Source organism: Trichoderma camerunense, assembly GCF_050948025.1.
Source record: "Trichoderma camerunense strain CBS 138272 chromosome Unknown V8C40scaffold_2, whole genome shotgun sequence".
Taxonomy (NCBI): Eukaryota; Fungi; Ascomycota; class Sordariomycetes; order Hypocreales; family Hypocreaceae; genus Trichoderma; species Trichoderma camerunense.
In genome coordinates, this window is record NW_028145368.1 from 3,070,325 (window position 1) to 3,084,707 (window position 14,383).

At 47.6% G+C, this 14,383-nt stretch overlaps 5 protein-coding genes across 5 annotated transcripts; 1 reads left to right on the top strand and 4 right to left on the bottom strand.

Annotated features, from left to right (window-relative positions):
- V8C40DRAFT_234355 (uncharacterized protein) lies at positions 1-3,243 on the bottom strand. Its single transcript, XM_083213596.1, has 6 exons — positions 2,816-3,243; positions 2,380-2,743; positions 2,109-2,325; positions 1,755-2,057; positions 1,214-1,699; positions 1-1,150 (listed from the first exon to the last, which is right to left on the bottom strand). Exons 1-6 carry the CDS (start codon positions 3,039-3,041, stop codon positions 143-145), a joined length of 2,604 nt encoding a protein of 867 aa, XP_083078443.1. The 5' UTR covers positions 3,042-3,243; the 3' UTR covers positions 1-142.
- Positions 3,244-4,027: 784 nt separating this feature from the next.
- V8C40DRAFT_282793 (CapA family protein) lies at positions 4,028-5,640 on the bottom strand (the record flags this gene model as incomplete). Its single annotated transcript, XM_083221842.1, has 1 exon — positions 4,028-5,640. The coding sequence occupies exon 1, from the start codon at positions 5,600-5,602 to the stop codon at positions 4,028-4,030; it is 1,575 nt and encodes a 524-aa protein (XP_083078444.1). The 5' UTR covers positions 5,603-5,640.
- Positions 5,641-7,987: 2,347 nt separating this feature from the next.
- V8C40DRAFT_234360 (Zn(II)2Cys6 transcription factor domain-containing protein) lies at positions 7,988-10,724 on the top strand. Its single transcript, XM_083213597.1, has 3 exons — positions 7,988-8,417; positions 8,489-9,523; positions 9,600-10,724. Exons 1-3 carry the CDS (start codon positions 8,346-8,348, stop codon positions 10,383-10,385), a joined length of 1,893 nt encoding a protein of 630 aa, XP_083078445.1. The 5' UTR covers positions 7,988-8,345; the 3' UTR covers positions 10,386-10,724.
- On the bottom strand, positions 10,520-12,023 carry V8C40DRAFT_282795 (NAD(P)/FAD-dependent oxidoreductase; the record flags this gene model as incomplete). The annotated part of the gene is made up of 3 exons (XM_083221843.1): positions 10,520-10,778; positions 10,853-11,668; positions 11,777-12,023. The coding sequence occupies 3 exons, from the start codon at positions 12,021-12,023 to the stop codon at positions 10,597-10,599; spliced, it is 1,245 nt and encodes a 414-aa protein (XP_083078446.1). The 3' UTR covers positions 10,520-10,596.
- Positions 12,024-12,903: 880 nt separating this feature from the next.
- V8C40DRAFT_234363 (uncharacterized protein) lies at positions 12,904-14,221 on the bottom strand. Its single transcript, XM_083213598.1, has 2 exons — positions 14,134-14,221; positions 12,904-14,067 (listed from the first exon to the last, which is right to left on the bottom strand). The coding sequence occupies exon 2, from the start codon at positions 13,905-13,907 to the stop codon at positions 13,086-13,088; it is 822 nt and encodes a 273-aa protein (XP_083078447.1). The 5' UTR covers positions 13,908-14,067; positions 14,134-14,221; the 3' UTR covers positions 12,904-13,085.
- Between the last annotated feature and the right edge of the window lie 162 nt (positions 14,222-14,383).

Consider the following 14,383-nt stretch of genomic DNA (forward strand, 5'->3'; position numbering starts at 1 on the left):
GAGAACGGACATCATGAAGAATGGAGTTTCTATAAAGTATCTAGTCTACAGCTTAGAAATAATTCTCTTCCTAATGATGAGTGAAGATTCAGTCCATTCGAAATCCAAGCCTTCTAGTTCCATATATACGCCAACCAAAGTATCATGAAGTAAAGTCATGATTGAAAAAGTCCAACGGATTGCCGCTAATATCTGCATCCGTAGGAAAGCTCATCGTTTCAGAAAAAGTCAACGCTTCATTATCCATGGGCTGCCATGATCTTAAAGGGGTATCGTTCTGATAGTTTTGGAAGTCGGCTTCGTTATGATCGGAAAAGGTGCTCTGTTCTGCCCCGGGGAATACATGGCTGTCACCAGAGTCCAACAGACTGCCCGCTGGTTGGCCAAGCGATATATAGGAAAAGGAGGGCGAATCTGTCTGACCAGGGGCCATAAAATCCCCATCTATCATGGGGTCCTGAGGTCTCACCATTGTTTCTTGCTGTTGTCCCATTGTTGCCCTAGAGGGATATATCGCACTGCTTCCAGTTGAGTCTCCATCTTCAGTACGTCTAATAGCCGCGGACATTCCAACTGATCCACCGACTCGACTCGAAGATGGTTGAGAGTTCGAATATTGCCGTTTTCTTTTGTGTGCATTCTCGTTGGACTGAGGTGCCAAATTCCTGGCTATGGCCCCGAGAGAAGGGCGAAAGCTGTCTGTAATGCCCATGCGGCTCATACTTGCCGTTACACCAGTTAATAATGGAACAGATTTTGTCATTCTCAGATGCATTGGTCGTCTCTGGCCCAAGGGTTTGTCTAGTGGAAGCCGCCCAGGCAATGGGGAGCTCATTTGCGTGTGCCTTGAGATTGGGCTTCGTGCTAGTAGCGGAATGTTTGAGGCTGGGCCTCCAAAGAGATTGCGATATTGGTAGAGAATCGGGAGCTTAATGCTCCCAGAGAGGCCATTGTTATCAATGTCGAGGCACGCTTGCTGTAAGAACGCACATGTAATCATGTGAATGCGTCCCATGGCTTCCATGGCATTAATGATCAGCTCCAAGCTGGACAAATCCGCGGGATTTATCTCAGAGGATGGGTCTTGCTTGGCCAAATACACGTATACTGTAGTAGCACAGTACAGTGAGAATGCACAGAGTGGGTTGCTCTATATACTCCATTAGTTAACCGCATAGTCAAGGCAAGCTAAAAGAAAATAGAAAGATCTTACAAACAACGATGAACGGTGAGACGTCATCTTAACAATGCTGACAATCTCCTCAGCAGCATTCTTTAAAAGACACAGGCTGTCTTTCCTCAAAAAATCATCAAGCTGATTCTTCTCGATAGTCTCCAGAGCAACATGATGCAAGCATATGACGGATGCATGGAAGTTCAAGTTGATATAGGTAGCCAAAGGGTCGCGCAGGTTATCTGGAAGGCGGAACCTATCTGGCATGAACATAAAGAGGCAGGACAACTGGTTATCTAGGCGACGATGCCTGTTCCAAAATGTGCCGTTCATAATATCTTCGGGGTGATCGGATGGCTTTATTAGGTGGACATGGGACATGATGGCCGTCAATATGTGATTAAGGATGATCGAAGCACTGAAACCGCCATAGGGAGCGCCTTTCAGAGCTTCGTCTAAATAGGGCGTTTGTTCTTCCTGGCCAGACGCAAAGGCTTCTTCGCTAGCTGGAAGCCGCGTCATGATCTATGCATGTTCAGTATATGATATAATTGAATTGGTCTCGATGGAGGCGACGTACGTCTTCAACATGGATGAGGCTAGGCCAGCCAGTCGCTATGCTTCCCTGAGCATCGATTGAAAAAGCCACCCAGAAGACCCTTCTTCGCTCTTCTAACTCGGTCCAGTCAATTGGAGGGACCAAGGTTGCTGGACCATTATCATTTGTGATATCGAGCTTGTCAAGAGCCATCATTTGTACTAGGCGACAGCATCGGGCAGCGCTCATGGACGCCCTGGTATACAGCATGGCTCTGGCTTCATAGCAAGTGATGAGTGCCCAGGCCTGAGCATGCCGTATCGTGATGAAATGTTCTCCTTCATCCTTTTATTCGTTAGCTATTTGATGCGTTGGAGATTTGCACTTGTGTCTTACCTTCATTTCATCGGCCTGGGCGTATTGCCTGGCTCTGTTATAGAATATGTCGGCGACTCGGTCGTACTTGGGATGCCACAAAGCGCCCATCGCCCAAATGGCATATTGCAAGCACATTGGCGGTTTTCTCAGAGGAGCGCCATAAAAATCTTTGTAATATCTACCAGAGTGTATTGCCGGCATATAGTGATATTGTGTGGAAAAGAAAGAGTTGTGCCTTCATTAAGTGAGTAGAGTTGTCCTTCGGCGATATGGTAAAACAGCAACTCACAGTTCTTCTATTACTTCAAACGGCGGTATTGACTCCGACATGCCGAGATCTACCAGTTGGCGACTACTAAAAGTACTGCTAGTTTGATCATCAATGCCCGGAGTTTCATATGGCAGCTGTGATTCTTGTGTCGTTCTGTCGGCAGTCTCGCCCCGACCAAATGGGTCATTCTGGGTTAAGAAGTCATCGGTGGGAGTAATCTGCTCATCAATGCCAGCGTCATCGTCATCGTCATCTTCAACTGTTTCAGCGTCACTGTGTTGGTCTTTGCTGACATCTTCGGTGTCTGGGTTAACAAGAAGATTGCTTTTGCCAACATCGAGGCTGCTTTGGCCAGCCTGCTTGAGATACCCTTCTACCTGAGCTATTACAACATGTCAGCGTGGTGTGTTTCAACCAATCAGACGCCTTGATGACACAAATGAGCAAGTCATACCTAGCCTAGCCTCCAGTTCCTTGACGTTACTTCGCTGTAGAGTCGGCTTGCGTCTAGCCTCTGGGTAGACGCACTCGCTCTCGATTCGCACACATCGAGTGCAAGCCGGTCTCTGGTGATCACATTTCAGTTTTCGGACTTTGCATGAGATGCACGAGAGCGGCTTCTTGGGCTTCGCAGGTGGCTGCAGAGCATGAGGTTGCTCTGCCGGGTCAGCTGTTGACATGGTGGTCGGGGAATTTCATCTCCCTCTGTTCAGAATGAAGAGAGCTCAACTCGGCTGGCCCCCCAGATGTTCCTTGAGTTGTCCGGACTACAACGGAGCTTATGTAGTAAGAGTAACTAGCTATGCCCAACGGTTGTTTAATATAGAAGTAAGCGAGGCTTCACGGCTCATGGCACGATGAGCTCAGTTTTCGGCATTGATGACTACTGCTGAACTAACCAAAGAGTCACGTTTTGAGTTCTTAGCGCGTTCAAGCTTATATTTCCGAAAGCGGGTACGCAGTCCTCCTTAATCCTTCGCACACGATGACTCTTACGTACGTCCATGTATCGCCAATTTCAGCTTGTCTAGGTTTCAAGCCTGGGATTACGTAGACGTTGCTGTGTCTGGTTATGGTATGAATGTTTCTGGATATATGATCTCTTGCAGCCACTTGTCCTCTTTTTTCGTAATTGAGATGACGACCTCGGCACCATCAGACAGCGATTACGACGGCAGTTGTGTGTACACCAAAATTAGGCTTATTACTAGTTGACTCACGTTTGTTCTTTTGCTCCTTCCTTTCTTTGTCTATAGTTTCGTAGTCTCTTAATTCTCTCATCACAGTTTAGAACAGCTATGTCAAAATTCCATTAAGATAGACGCAGTAAGCAAGTCTACGTTTTAGTGTCTCTAGTTGCCTGCATATGCCCGATTGGCTATGAAGATCGATCTCAAACAGTGGATTCCTGGCATGTCGGAATTAGCTTTCCCCAATGCGCGCATGCATGATTACATGGTACTCATCTACCGGCACTCCACATCGCGAACATTTCCTTCCTGGGATTTAAAGATCATAATAGCATAGAAACAGGTCTTTACAATCAAGTTAATTCTGGTCTTAATACATCGAAAATTGACTCAATTTCTATCTAACATGGAATTTTGGAGGGCTACTCCCAGTTGTCTGCTCAATTCTGTGTGTAAGAAAACAACCAGATCTTAATCTACTCGGATGGAATGTGAACTACTCCTACCCCATCCTCAATCGTAATCTTCGTGCCAAACGGCTGCGAGTACTCACACAGACGGCTAAGAATATCGTTGGCAACTTCGGGAGTGGGCTTTGTGGGCGTACCAATCATAGAGCCGTTGCGATACGTTTGTCCCAGATCTGCCGGGTAGACAAGAACTCGAGACAACTTTCCTTCAGCGTAATCTGCCGATACTAGCAGAGCTTCCTTGTTCTCTGGTGCATCCAACCAAGCCCAACGATTCTCATTGACCTCACCGTCTCCAACAACAGGGCCTTCTAGTGAAGCAGGAACTCGACCGGCCGCATCGTCGCGCCACGAGCGGAACTGAGCGTTTTGGAAGACAAAATTGGAGACGCCGTAAAAGATGGGCTTTCCTTTGTATATCTCGACTCCTTTGAGAGTGTGAACACCGTGTGCGAAGAAGAAATCGGCGCCGTTGTCAATGACTTCATGAGCAAACTTGACCTGATAATCGGGCGGGTAATGGTCGAATGAGTAGTGTTGGAACGAAAACCGATTCTGGTGCCAGTGGATAGTAACGCTCAAGAAATCAGAAAATTGCTTTCCAGAGCGGACTTCTTGGAGAATATCGCGCAAGTCTTGGGGCTCCATCTCATAGCCGTACTCTCCTGGCTTATCAGCCACTCGGAAACGGAGATCAAAGGCCTCAAGGGTCTCAGCGGAGTCGCTTGGTTCGACACCGGCGATGGCTCGGAGTTGCTGCATTTGTTCCGCAGTGACGCTGTGGGAAACATTCAAACGAAGGGAATTATTCTTGTATGTAATGGGACCTTTCGATCCGTGATGGTGCTCTAAGCGTTTCTTGATGCCGGCCACTTCTTCATCAGCCTCCGCACTGGCGTTCTTAACTCGAAATTGTCGTCCAAAAACAAGAACAGATCCCTCTGGATCTGGTTTGGGCAAACCAAGCGGCCTGGGGACTTCACTACGGCGAGCGAGGATGCTATCCCGCATTGCTCTCAGCTGTTCAAGCTGGTCTGGCGTCACAACAATCGGATCGCGTGTAGGTACGCCAACGAGTTGAGAGTAATCCTCGGTCTCGGAATAAGCACCGATGAAGCCTACAATACCCTTGGGCGTAGTCTTGAAGCGAGCGAGCCGTGCCTCAACAGTGTTGTAGTCAGTACCGACATAGTCAATACCGACACGGCGAAGTTGTTCAAGATTCTGGACAAGGCCAGGATCACCACAGTCAAAGGTGTGGTTGTTTGCTTTTGTGACCATATCAATACCCATGTTCTTCCAATCGTCCGCAACGTCTTTGTCTGCCTCCATATGGGCAATAGGGCCGCGGAAGGTAAGGCGATCAACGATGGTGTTCTCGTTGTTGGCAAAGGTGATGTCGGATTTTTGCATCAACTGGACAAGAGCTTGGATATCTGGTTCATCTCTGTTCGAAAAAGGTACCATTTGAATAAGATCGCCAACCGCCACAACGTTGAAGGGCTGTTTGATACGCATAGCCAGCTCGCTTTCCTTGTCCCGGAGGCTGGGCGGCTGGCGTATCGTAATCGAGATTGGCATTTTGGTGGCTTGGGTATTATAGAGAATAGAGTTAAAGTTGAATTGGTGTATTGAATGAGAGGGAAAAGCTGAATTCTAGAGAGGGCATCATCAATATTATATGCTGTTTCTTCCTTTCAGCTCTGTCTATCCTGCCCACTATCTACGCAAGCCTCTCCTGGCAGATTTGGGCGATGGCTTGCCGAGACCGGTCCCGAACTCCTGAACAACACATCTAAACATGTTGATTCCATGCTAGAGAGAGTTGAAATCCGTCAAAGATCCCCGTTGTGAATACTCATCGTCAGTGCCTCGTGTTAGTGCGAATGCCGCACGTAAAGCCTCCCTACGCCTCTTTACGAAATGCGGACTTTTGCAGTTTTCCGTATCGTCCAAATCCGCCGGAATATGATATAATCAGACGGAAAAGATCGATATGTACTCTTTTGGTCAATGAAGTTGATCCAGATCAGACGATAGTTGAGGGAAGATTTCCGCCTTGGGTAATTGGTGAGAGACGTGCCGGACCTAATGCAAGTGTCGCGATAATTTCCTCTTTTGGTAATTTTCCCTGTGGCGAAACTCCGCCATGAGCTGTCTTACTCGTGTTGACAGCACAACCAACGGCGGACAAATTTTTTTAAAACTTATAAAATCGCAGTCGAAGGAATGATTCTTTTGCTTGGTGTATACATGTATTCATTCACAATGAATCTATCGTAATCGCTGCGGATGCTCCTGTTAATACGCGGAATACTGTCCATGGGAAATGCCGACAGCTTTTCGTTTACTATCAACAGGACTATCCCAGGGAGAGCTAATCACAGATACGATCTCGGTATTCGATAAGAAGATCTACGGAAAATCTCGCTACGCGTATCGATACACCCCTCACGACACCAACATGACAGACGACCCTGGCCAGTCAAAAGGCGAGGCGCAGAAAATTTTCCCAAGGGGAGAGCTGTCCTATTCTTCTGACTATGGCGATACGGACTATTCGCAGTCACACAGCCTCTTACTATACGGCCATGGGTCTTCTCGAGACACGACTGGCAATGGATATCTCCTTTGAAGGCAGCGTACCGGAATTTCTGTCGGCGTTTGACCTTGCGTCTTTCTATCACCTCTCCTATTCCAGATCAACAACAATGTGAAGCCTGCTGCGACCTTTCCAATACATCCCAGAGGATACACCCCAGAGCAATGGACATGACACAGTTGTCTGCCCACGATATGTTCCAGGATTTATCCTGCCATAAAACCATATGAGCTGATGGCTCCAACGACTCTTGGCAGTATGTCTAGGAAGAGGAAATAGAATGTTGATGACTACGGTTGTTGACAAAACCCAGCCGAGCTAATATCTAGGAAACCTCAGGGGCTCTCCTGACTATAATCACTGACTACTCTGGTGGATAGTCTAGAGCAAATTCTTGCATTAATATGCAATGTCCTTTTATGGTCACTTACATATAATGCTTTGGTAAGGCTTGGCGGTTCCAGTTCTCACAGTTTAACCTCGTACAGCCATCAGAATAGTGTCCGTAAGCTGATCCAAGCATGGCAAGTGTCACTGCATTACATGGGGGTCGCAAGTTATAGTTCATGTCCCATACAACTTACTAAGCGGCAAAATTCTTGCATTCACTTGGCGCCACATCGGAAGAATATCTTTGTCTTTTGCCTTCCCCTCCTCAGTTTCAAGTGCAAGAGCACTTTATTGACAAACTTTGATTCTCTGACAGAGATCCTGTTAAGGATGTTCTAGACTGAGGTTATTGAGTGTTGATATAAGCTTGTTAGGGTTCCTCAGTTTGACAATGTTGACAGGGAGGATCGGAAATGACTCAAGGACTTCCTTATGACCGTCCTTATGGATTCAGTCACAGGATAGAAGTCAAGTAGAGCCCCTTAACCACCCGAATATATCCATCGGGAGGATAATTTACTCCGGAATATGCAGGGGGCCAGATCAACACACGTCCATCCACAAAACTAGGAAATGCGCCCTGCGTAATCAGCCATAGTCAGCAAATACTATAATTACAATCTATGTCATGACGTAACCAACTCCCACAACTCTTCTCGTATCTGCATGCAAATACGAAGACATGAAGACAACGGTAGCACAGTTGTCGGCCGTCCATGTGTTGTGGAAGCATGGCCGTCGAGTTGCTCGTGATCATGAATCAACTATAGTGCACAGCATTTGGTTACAGCGGGGATATTGCCTAGTTTCAACGCTACCGAAACGATGGTTCGACATGGCTTATAGTTCGTTATGCTGCTCGGCTTTAGCCCGCAATACGGACACGGAGAAACTCGTGGCAAAAATCCCAGACAGCCGAAGTCCCAAGAGGCGTCAGCATTGTGGCGTCTCGCTAGTTACATGTAAAAGGGACTCGGCATGTGTTCCCCCACCGAGCTCACCCAGGGAACCTGGTTTTTGAAGCTTGATTCTTTCCAATGCTTCTCTTTGCAACTCTTTGCCCAGAATTGAATGGGCTCGCGGTGTCATGACACGTGTGCTGTCACTGTAAGATGTGCAATCGACGATTATACCCACCAACACACCGCTTACGACCTGCGTTACAACCCAAGACCACTGCTGTATAAGATCTGGTGCTCTCTCCTTTGTGAGGATCAGTGAAACAAGGAGAAACGAGGAGCGACCAGAACACTCGAGGAGTTTCCTATCGGCAAACACCATAGCAGCCATATCAAGGATATCGCGAAAGCTTTTGAGCAGCTCCATTTCGCAATGTCTACGGGAGTTGCGCGCCGCCAACCACGCAGCAAAGGCTGTGAGCAGTGCATTTCACGTCGCATCAAGGTAACTACAACGTCATTTGCGCTTTCATTATTAGACCGTTGAAAGTACTCCAACTCACTGGATTGATGCAGTGCGATGAGAGAGCCGGATGCTGTAAGAAATGCGCGCGCTTCGGACTCCCGTGCTCCGGAGCAATTCGTGGGGCAGTTTTCCTTGACATGACGGAGAAAGTTGCCTGCAACTCGCTTTGGCCGCGGAAGAAAAAGAAGAGAAGGGTTGCCGACGCGAAAGAAACTGCCAAGGAGCAAGTAGAGAAGTCTGCCCCTGCTGATGATGCAACAAAGCGACAAGGTAGTACGGAAGAAAGCGAAGAGACTGATGATGCAACAAAGCAACGAGGTAGTACGGAAGAAAGCGATGAGATTACCCCTATCGCAGCCTCATCTGCCTCTTGTAGCCGCACAACAGGTATTGAAGAAGAAATCTCATACCTTGATCTTCTTACAAACGATGATGAGAGCGAGACTATCTTTGGCGGCACAACATACCAGCCAAGCCCCGAGCAGACCTCCCATTTCGACGAGGACAACTGCTTTGGCAAGTGTTTCGATTACAACATCAACATCCCTCCAGAGCTAGACGCTTCAGCTTACAATGAATATTGCTTCGTCGGCAACTTTGCTCAGCTCATCATCAGCTCCCGTCGTAACTATTCCTCTCAGAGGCCACAATCATGGTTACTCGAGCTCCCCCACCTAGCTGCAACGAATGCTTTGCCATCCTCACTCAGATACGCCATGCATGCTGCAGCATTATTATATCATGCCGTCACCAACAATGATATAAGAGCCAAGATAGCTGCCGTGAGGTGGTACATAGCCGGAATACAGACTTATCGTGCCACGATACTCAAATCGCCAGCAAAAAAGACACTCCCGGCACCAGCGTCGGAGGAGAGTCAGGCATCCAAAGAGCCATGTATAGCGGAAATTGCAGAAATATGCGTTCCAATCATGTTTTCCTTTTATGAAGCATTGCAAGGCGGGAGTTCAAATGCGGAGTTGCTTCACCATGCGGCAGCCACCGAGATGCTGGAGAAACGAGGACCGGACCAATGTGTCAGTGGACTTGCACATAGCGTGATGCGCTCGTTAAGAGTCAGAGAGGTGAGCATTTCCGTTGTATTTCCAGACATCTTGACAGTTGTTTTCGTTATTGTTGACTAACATGTCTTCTCTTTAGGCCTTTTACTCCATCATGAACAACCGAGCTGCCAAATTTTCCTCGCCTGAGTGGCTATCTATTCCCTTTGAGCAGAAACACAAGATATGCTACGACCGGCTCATCGATATCATCCTCTCATTGACCAAAGTGCTTCGCCTCCCATACATGAACCAGAGGGGTGCAACACTGAGATACTCAGTAAACAGGGTTCACGACCTCTCCACAGCTCGTAAAGCAGACATGGAAGAAAGGGTAAACGCTCTCTTAGCACAGCTTCAAGACTGGTGGCTAGATTTTCAACAAGAGCATTGTGAAATCATCACATTGAGTCCACAATGCTCATATACCCCCGAAAACGCCTACATCACAGCCTCTTCTCCATCTTCCGTCCTTCCGCTATCCGGGCCCTGGATGGTTGCCAATAACGAAACACTCACATCGAGTATGATTTCCATATACAGCGCCACTCACATGATCCTCCACACAGTTCTTTTCATCATTTCTCTCTCGAGGCCTCCTCCAAACCCCGCCGGTCCCGATATTCCGTCAGATGTTGATGTGCATCTGGCCGCAATTTCTGCACATGCGACAGCGGTCTTCAATGCCTCCGCGTATCTGAGCATGATCAATCCATTTTGCGGAGATGCTGTTCGAACAAACTTCTCCCTGACTATTGTTTCTCAGTTTGCATTGGAAGACTCACAGCGCAATCAAGCTCGGCGCATGCTCAACCAGTGGCATGTTGAGGATGAAGGATCTCCCAATAGCCCAGGGGCCACGAAATCGGAGACTCTTGTTCTATAAGTCATAAAATGATACGGATTACATAGCAGATAGGCTATGATTATACCTTATAGCTCGGTTATACCCGAGGAAGGCAACTTGCGATGTGTAGGCTGTATCCTCATCCCGGACAGTTATGATATATATATATGAACTCTATCAAGTTGGGGACTCTGTGTCTATATTTTCTTTTCTGTGAAATGCATGTACAAGATATTCGTCATCGGCGACGTCATTGATCAAACTCTCCCGCATAGAGTATGTCACCTGGTACATTCATTCGCTCCCATAACACTCTCATATAATCCTGAAGATCTCGCTTTGCGAGCACCACTTCGGTTTCTACTTCTGCATTCTCGACGTCTACTTCTGCATTCTCAGCTTCTACCTCTGCATTCTCTGTTTCTATTTCAACTAAAAAAAAGACAAGTGAATCAGCATCATCATAAGTTGGATATTTCAGGACTTTCTTTCAGTATGTAGCTTACCCTGGATGTAAACTGCGGCCCTCTTGCCGTTATACATGGCATGGGGGACGTTCGTGACATTATCTGAATTTGCGTCTCCAATGGCGAATATGCCAGGGATATTCGTAACCATGCCACGAGATTGATCTGCGGCAAGCCTTCCACCATACAGGGCCACACCAGTCTCTTCACCCAAGTTGGACATTTGCGCTGTATCGAAGTTGGTCAAAAGAGCGGCCCGAAGCACCGGTGCGCCAGTCTCGAAATTAAGCTGGAAGAGATCATGTTCGGGATGGGATGGTAGACTAGGGTCCTCGTCTCCCGTCGTTCCATTAGCAAGCCTCTTGATGGATGTGAGAGTTCGGTTGTCAATCTTTATATCGTGCAGCTTCAAGTACTGCTCCCATTTGGGAAACCCTTTCTCAGTGGCAGCTCGTTGCTCAGGTGTATCCGTGCCGTTAACGAGTAGTATAATATCTCGGTTAAGGGAAATGATTTCGCGAATCGCATCTGTAGCTTTCTCCAAAGGCCCTAATATGCCTAATTGCTGGTCCGCATGTTCATGCCCGTCGCACCAGGGGCACCAATAGATGCCCTTGCCCCAGTTCTCGATGAGTCCAGGTGTGGACGGAAGTAAATCACGTAATCCCGTTGCGAGAACGACCTTTCGTGTGGTGAATGTGAGTTTATTGTCGTCGGGGTAATCGGCAGAGACTGTAAAATACGAATTATTCGCCCCTGGCTGGATCTTAGTGACGGTGCCGTTTACCAAGTTGGCGGTGCCATATCTCGAGATCTGTTTGCGTGCCACCCAACGAAAGTATGCTGGCGTGACCCCTGCCCATCGGTTGGTATGCTTTTATACAAAGTTGTTTGTGTGTTTGTGCTTTCACGGGCGTTATATGCGCATATATGCATACGTCTATCTGTGAAGAGATGACATACCATCAAACCCAATCACATCATGCACATGTCGAGTAGGGGCATTTCGGTATTCCCCCGAATCAATTAACAAGACATTTCGGCGAACACGGGCTAGGCCACTGGCTGCGCTGAGGCCTGCAGGACCCCCTCCGACTATTATCACATCATAGTCAGGCCGAGCGGCTGGCTCTGAGGCGTTATCCGTTGAAACGGCGCCGGAAAGGCTGACTAGAGCCGACAGAAAGGCAACAGTACTTGTAAATTTCATGGCGGCAGTCACTAAAAGCGATCAAGTCAAGATGTAATAGGTTTTGAAGTCTCAAGTTCGCGACATCCTCGGGATGAGGGGAGACCAGTCTCTTACTTTATGCTCAAACCTTGCTTTCACCCGCTGTAAGACCTTGTCGTCAGATGCCACTACGTTTACGCAATATACCCTTGCACAACTTAGTATCAGATGCGAGTGCCTGATGCGTTGCTCACAAATACATACGGATCACCGACTTTCTGCATGTGCGCAATGAGAGTTGTATTTACTTTTGAGTGTTATTTAGTTATAATGTTATTTATTTAAACTGCTATTTATTTACAGTGTTATTTATTTGCAGTGAGACACAGTCTCGTTGGCGGGTTGAAAGCAACGAGCCAGCAGAGCTGACCGGCACCTGACCTTGAAAAATGAGTTCATAGGTTGTGATTAATGCGGAAATAACATGAAGTCATACCACTGGCTGGATCTGCGAATGCTACCCAAAAATACCACGTACTTTAGCAAGACGCTCTTTGACCGTCTCAGCTGCGCAATAACGATGAGATATTTTTGTGCTTATCGCGAGTTAGTGATGTATCCATATGACAAATGTTAGATAGACAGTAGTCTAGAAATACATACAGAATACAGAGCATGGAGCACATAGAGTAACTCGCTTCTCAATACAGCTAACTCTGAGTCAAGTCATTTATTGGCATTGTCTCATGTGAGCATGGACAGAAGATGCACGTAATTTATACATTTATACAGCGTGTTCTACAAGCTAGGTGATGTCTAGGCCAATATTTCTTATTATTGTCATCTAGAAGTAAACAGCTCCTATTGCTACCAAGCTTCAGATAGGCACCCTCTCTGAAGCTTGGAATATAAGTAAAGGGCTATCTATAAAGGTTTATATCCTCAATACCTCAATAACACTTCTCACTGACGAATCTATAAAGTACACACTCAAAATTGCCTCGTTGAGCTATGTAATCATAACAATAAACAACATACTCGCTAAGTAGTCCGCTCAAGCATACACATCTCCATTGCTTTGTACATCATGCAGCAACATGCTTAAATTTCCAGAAGAGTCGCAGCCTTCCACTTCTCATCCGATGCAGCAAGTTCCTCCCCGACCTGCTTCGCCAAACCAAACGTCTCGGGGCCCAGCAGCAATCGCAGCGGCGGGTCGTCCTCCTTAGAGATCTTGACAATCACATCGGCCACCTTGGCAGGCTCCGAGCGGTAGTTCCTGTACTGTTCTCGGATCTTCTGGAATTCTCCCACAGATTGCTGGTACGGCTCGCTGATGACAATCTCGTCGTCCGCAAAGCCAGCCCAGTCGGTCTTCATGCCGCCAGGCTCCAACACGGTGATCTTGATGCCAAATGGTGAGAGCTCCTTGGCCAAAACGCCGCTGAAGCCGCCAACAGCCCATTTGGCAGCTTGGTACGCAGACAATCCGGGTGTCGCCATGCGGCCGCCCACAGATGAGACTTGCAAGATGCGGCCGGACTTTTGCTTGCGCAGAATTGGGGTCACAGCCTTGGAGACATAGACGGTTCCAAGCAGGTTAACGTCGATTTGGTCGCGGTAAATGTCAATGGAACTATCTTCAAGTGATCGAGGGATGGCGTAGCCAGCGTTGTTCACCACAACATCGATGCGGCCGAACTTGTCAACAGCGGCCTTGACAGTGCTCTCGACTTGTTCGTTGTTGGCGACATCGAGGGCCAATGGTAGGATGCGGTCTGGTCCGTACTTTTCAACGAGATGGTTGACAGTGGCTGGGTTGCGAGCAGTAGCGACAACGTTGTCGCCGTCAGCGAGGGCCGCCTCGACAATAGCGAGACCAAGGCCCTTGGAAGAGCCAGTGACGAACCAAATGCGGGCCATTGCTATGAAATTGAAGTGATTTGTTGTATATGTCGTCAAGTTTTGTATATCTTCGTAGATGATGCTGCTTTATTGTAATGCTTTGAGCTGTGAAGAATGATGCTGTTGACTTGTTGTCTCTGCTTTGAACATACGCGGCATCCCCTTCATCTTTATAGATCTGTCTTTCAACCCACATTAGGTATCTTGAGCTTAAAACTCCTCATCTTCATCCCATTTGCTCTACCTTAACTCCGTGAGGAGGCAATCTACATTCGAGTTGTAAACTTGCCTCCCCCTCAATGTGCGGCTCTCCACGCCGCTCAAAAGCGACTCTGTACAACCACAAGCTAGTGGCGGACATGGCCCGACAAGTAAACCAAGATTTGTTATCCCCGGGACTCCATCAGGGCGAGCGGGAAAAGCCCGCTCGGCGCGGCCGCTCCAATTTGTTAAAATCCCACCCTGCCGCTTTCAGCAAGGTTTGCGGGCAGAGT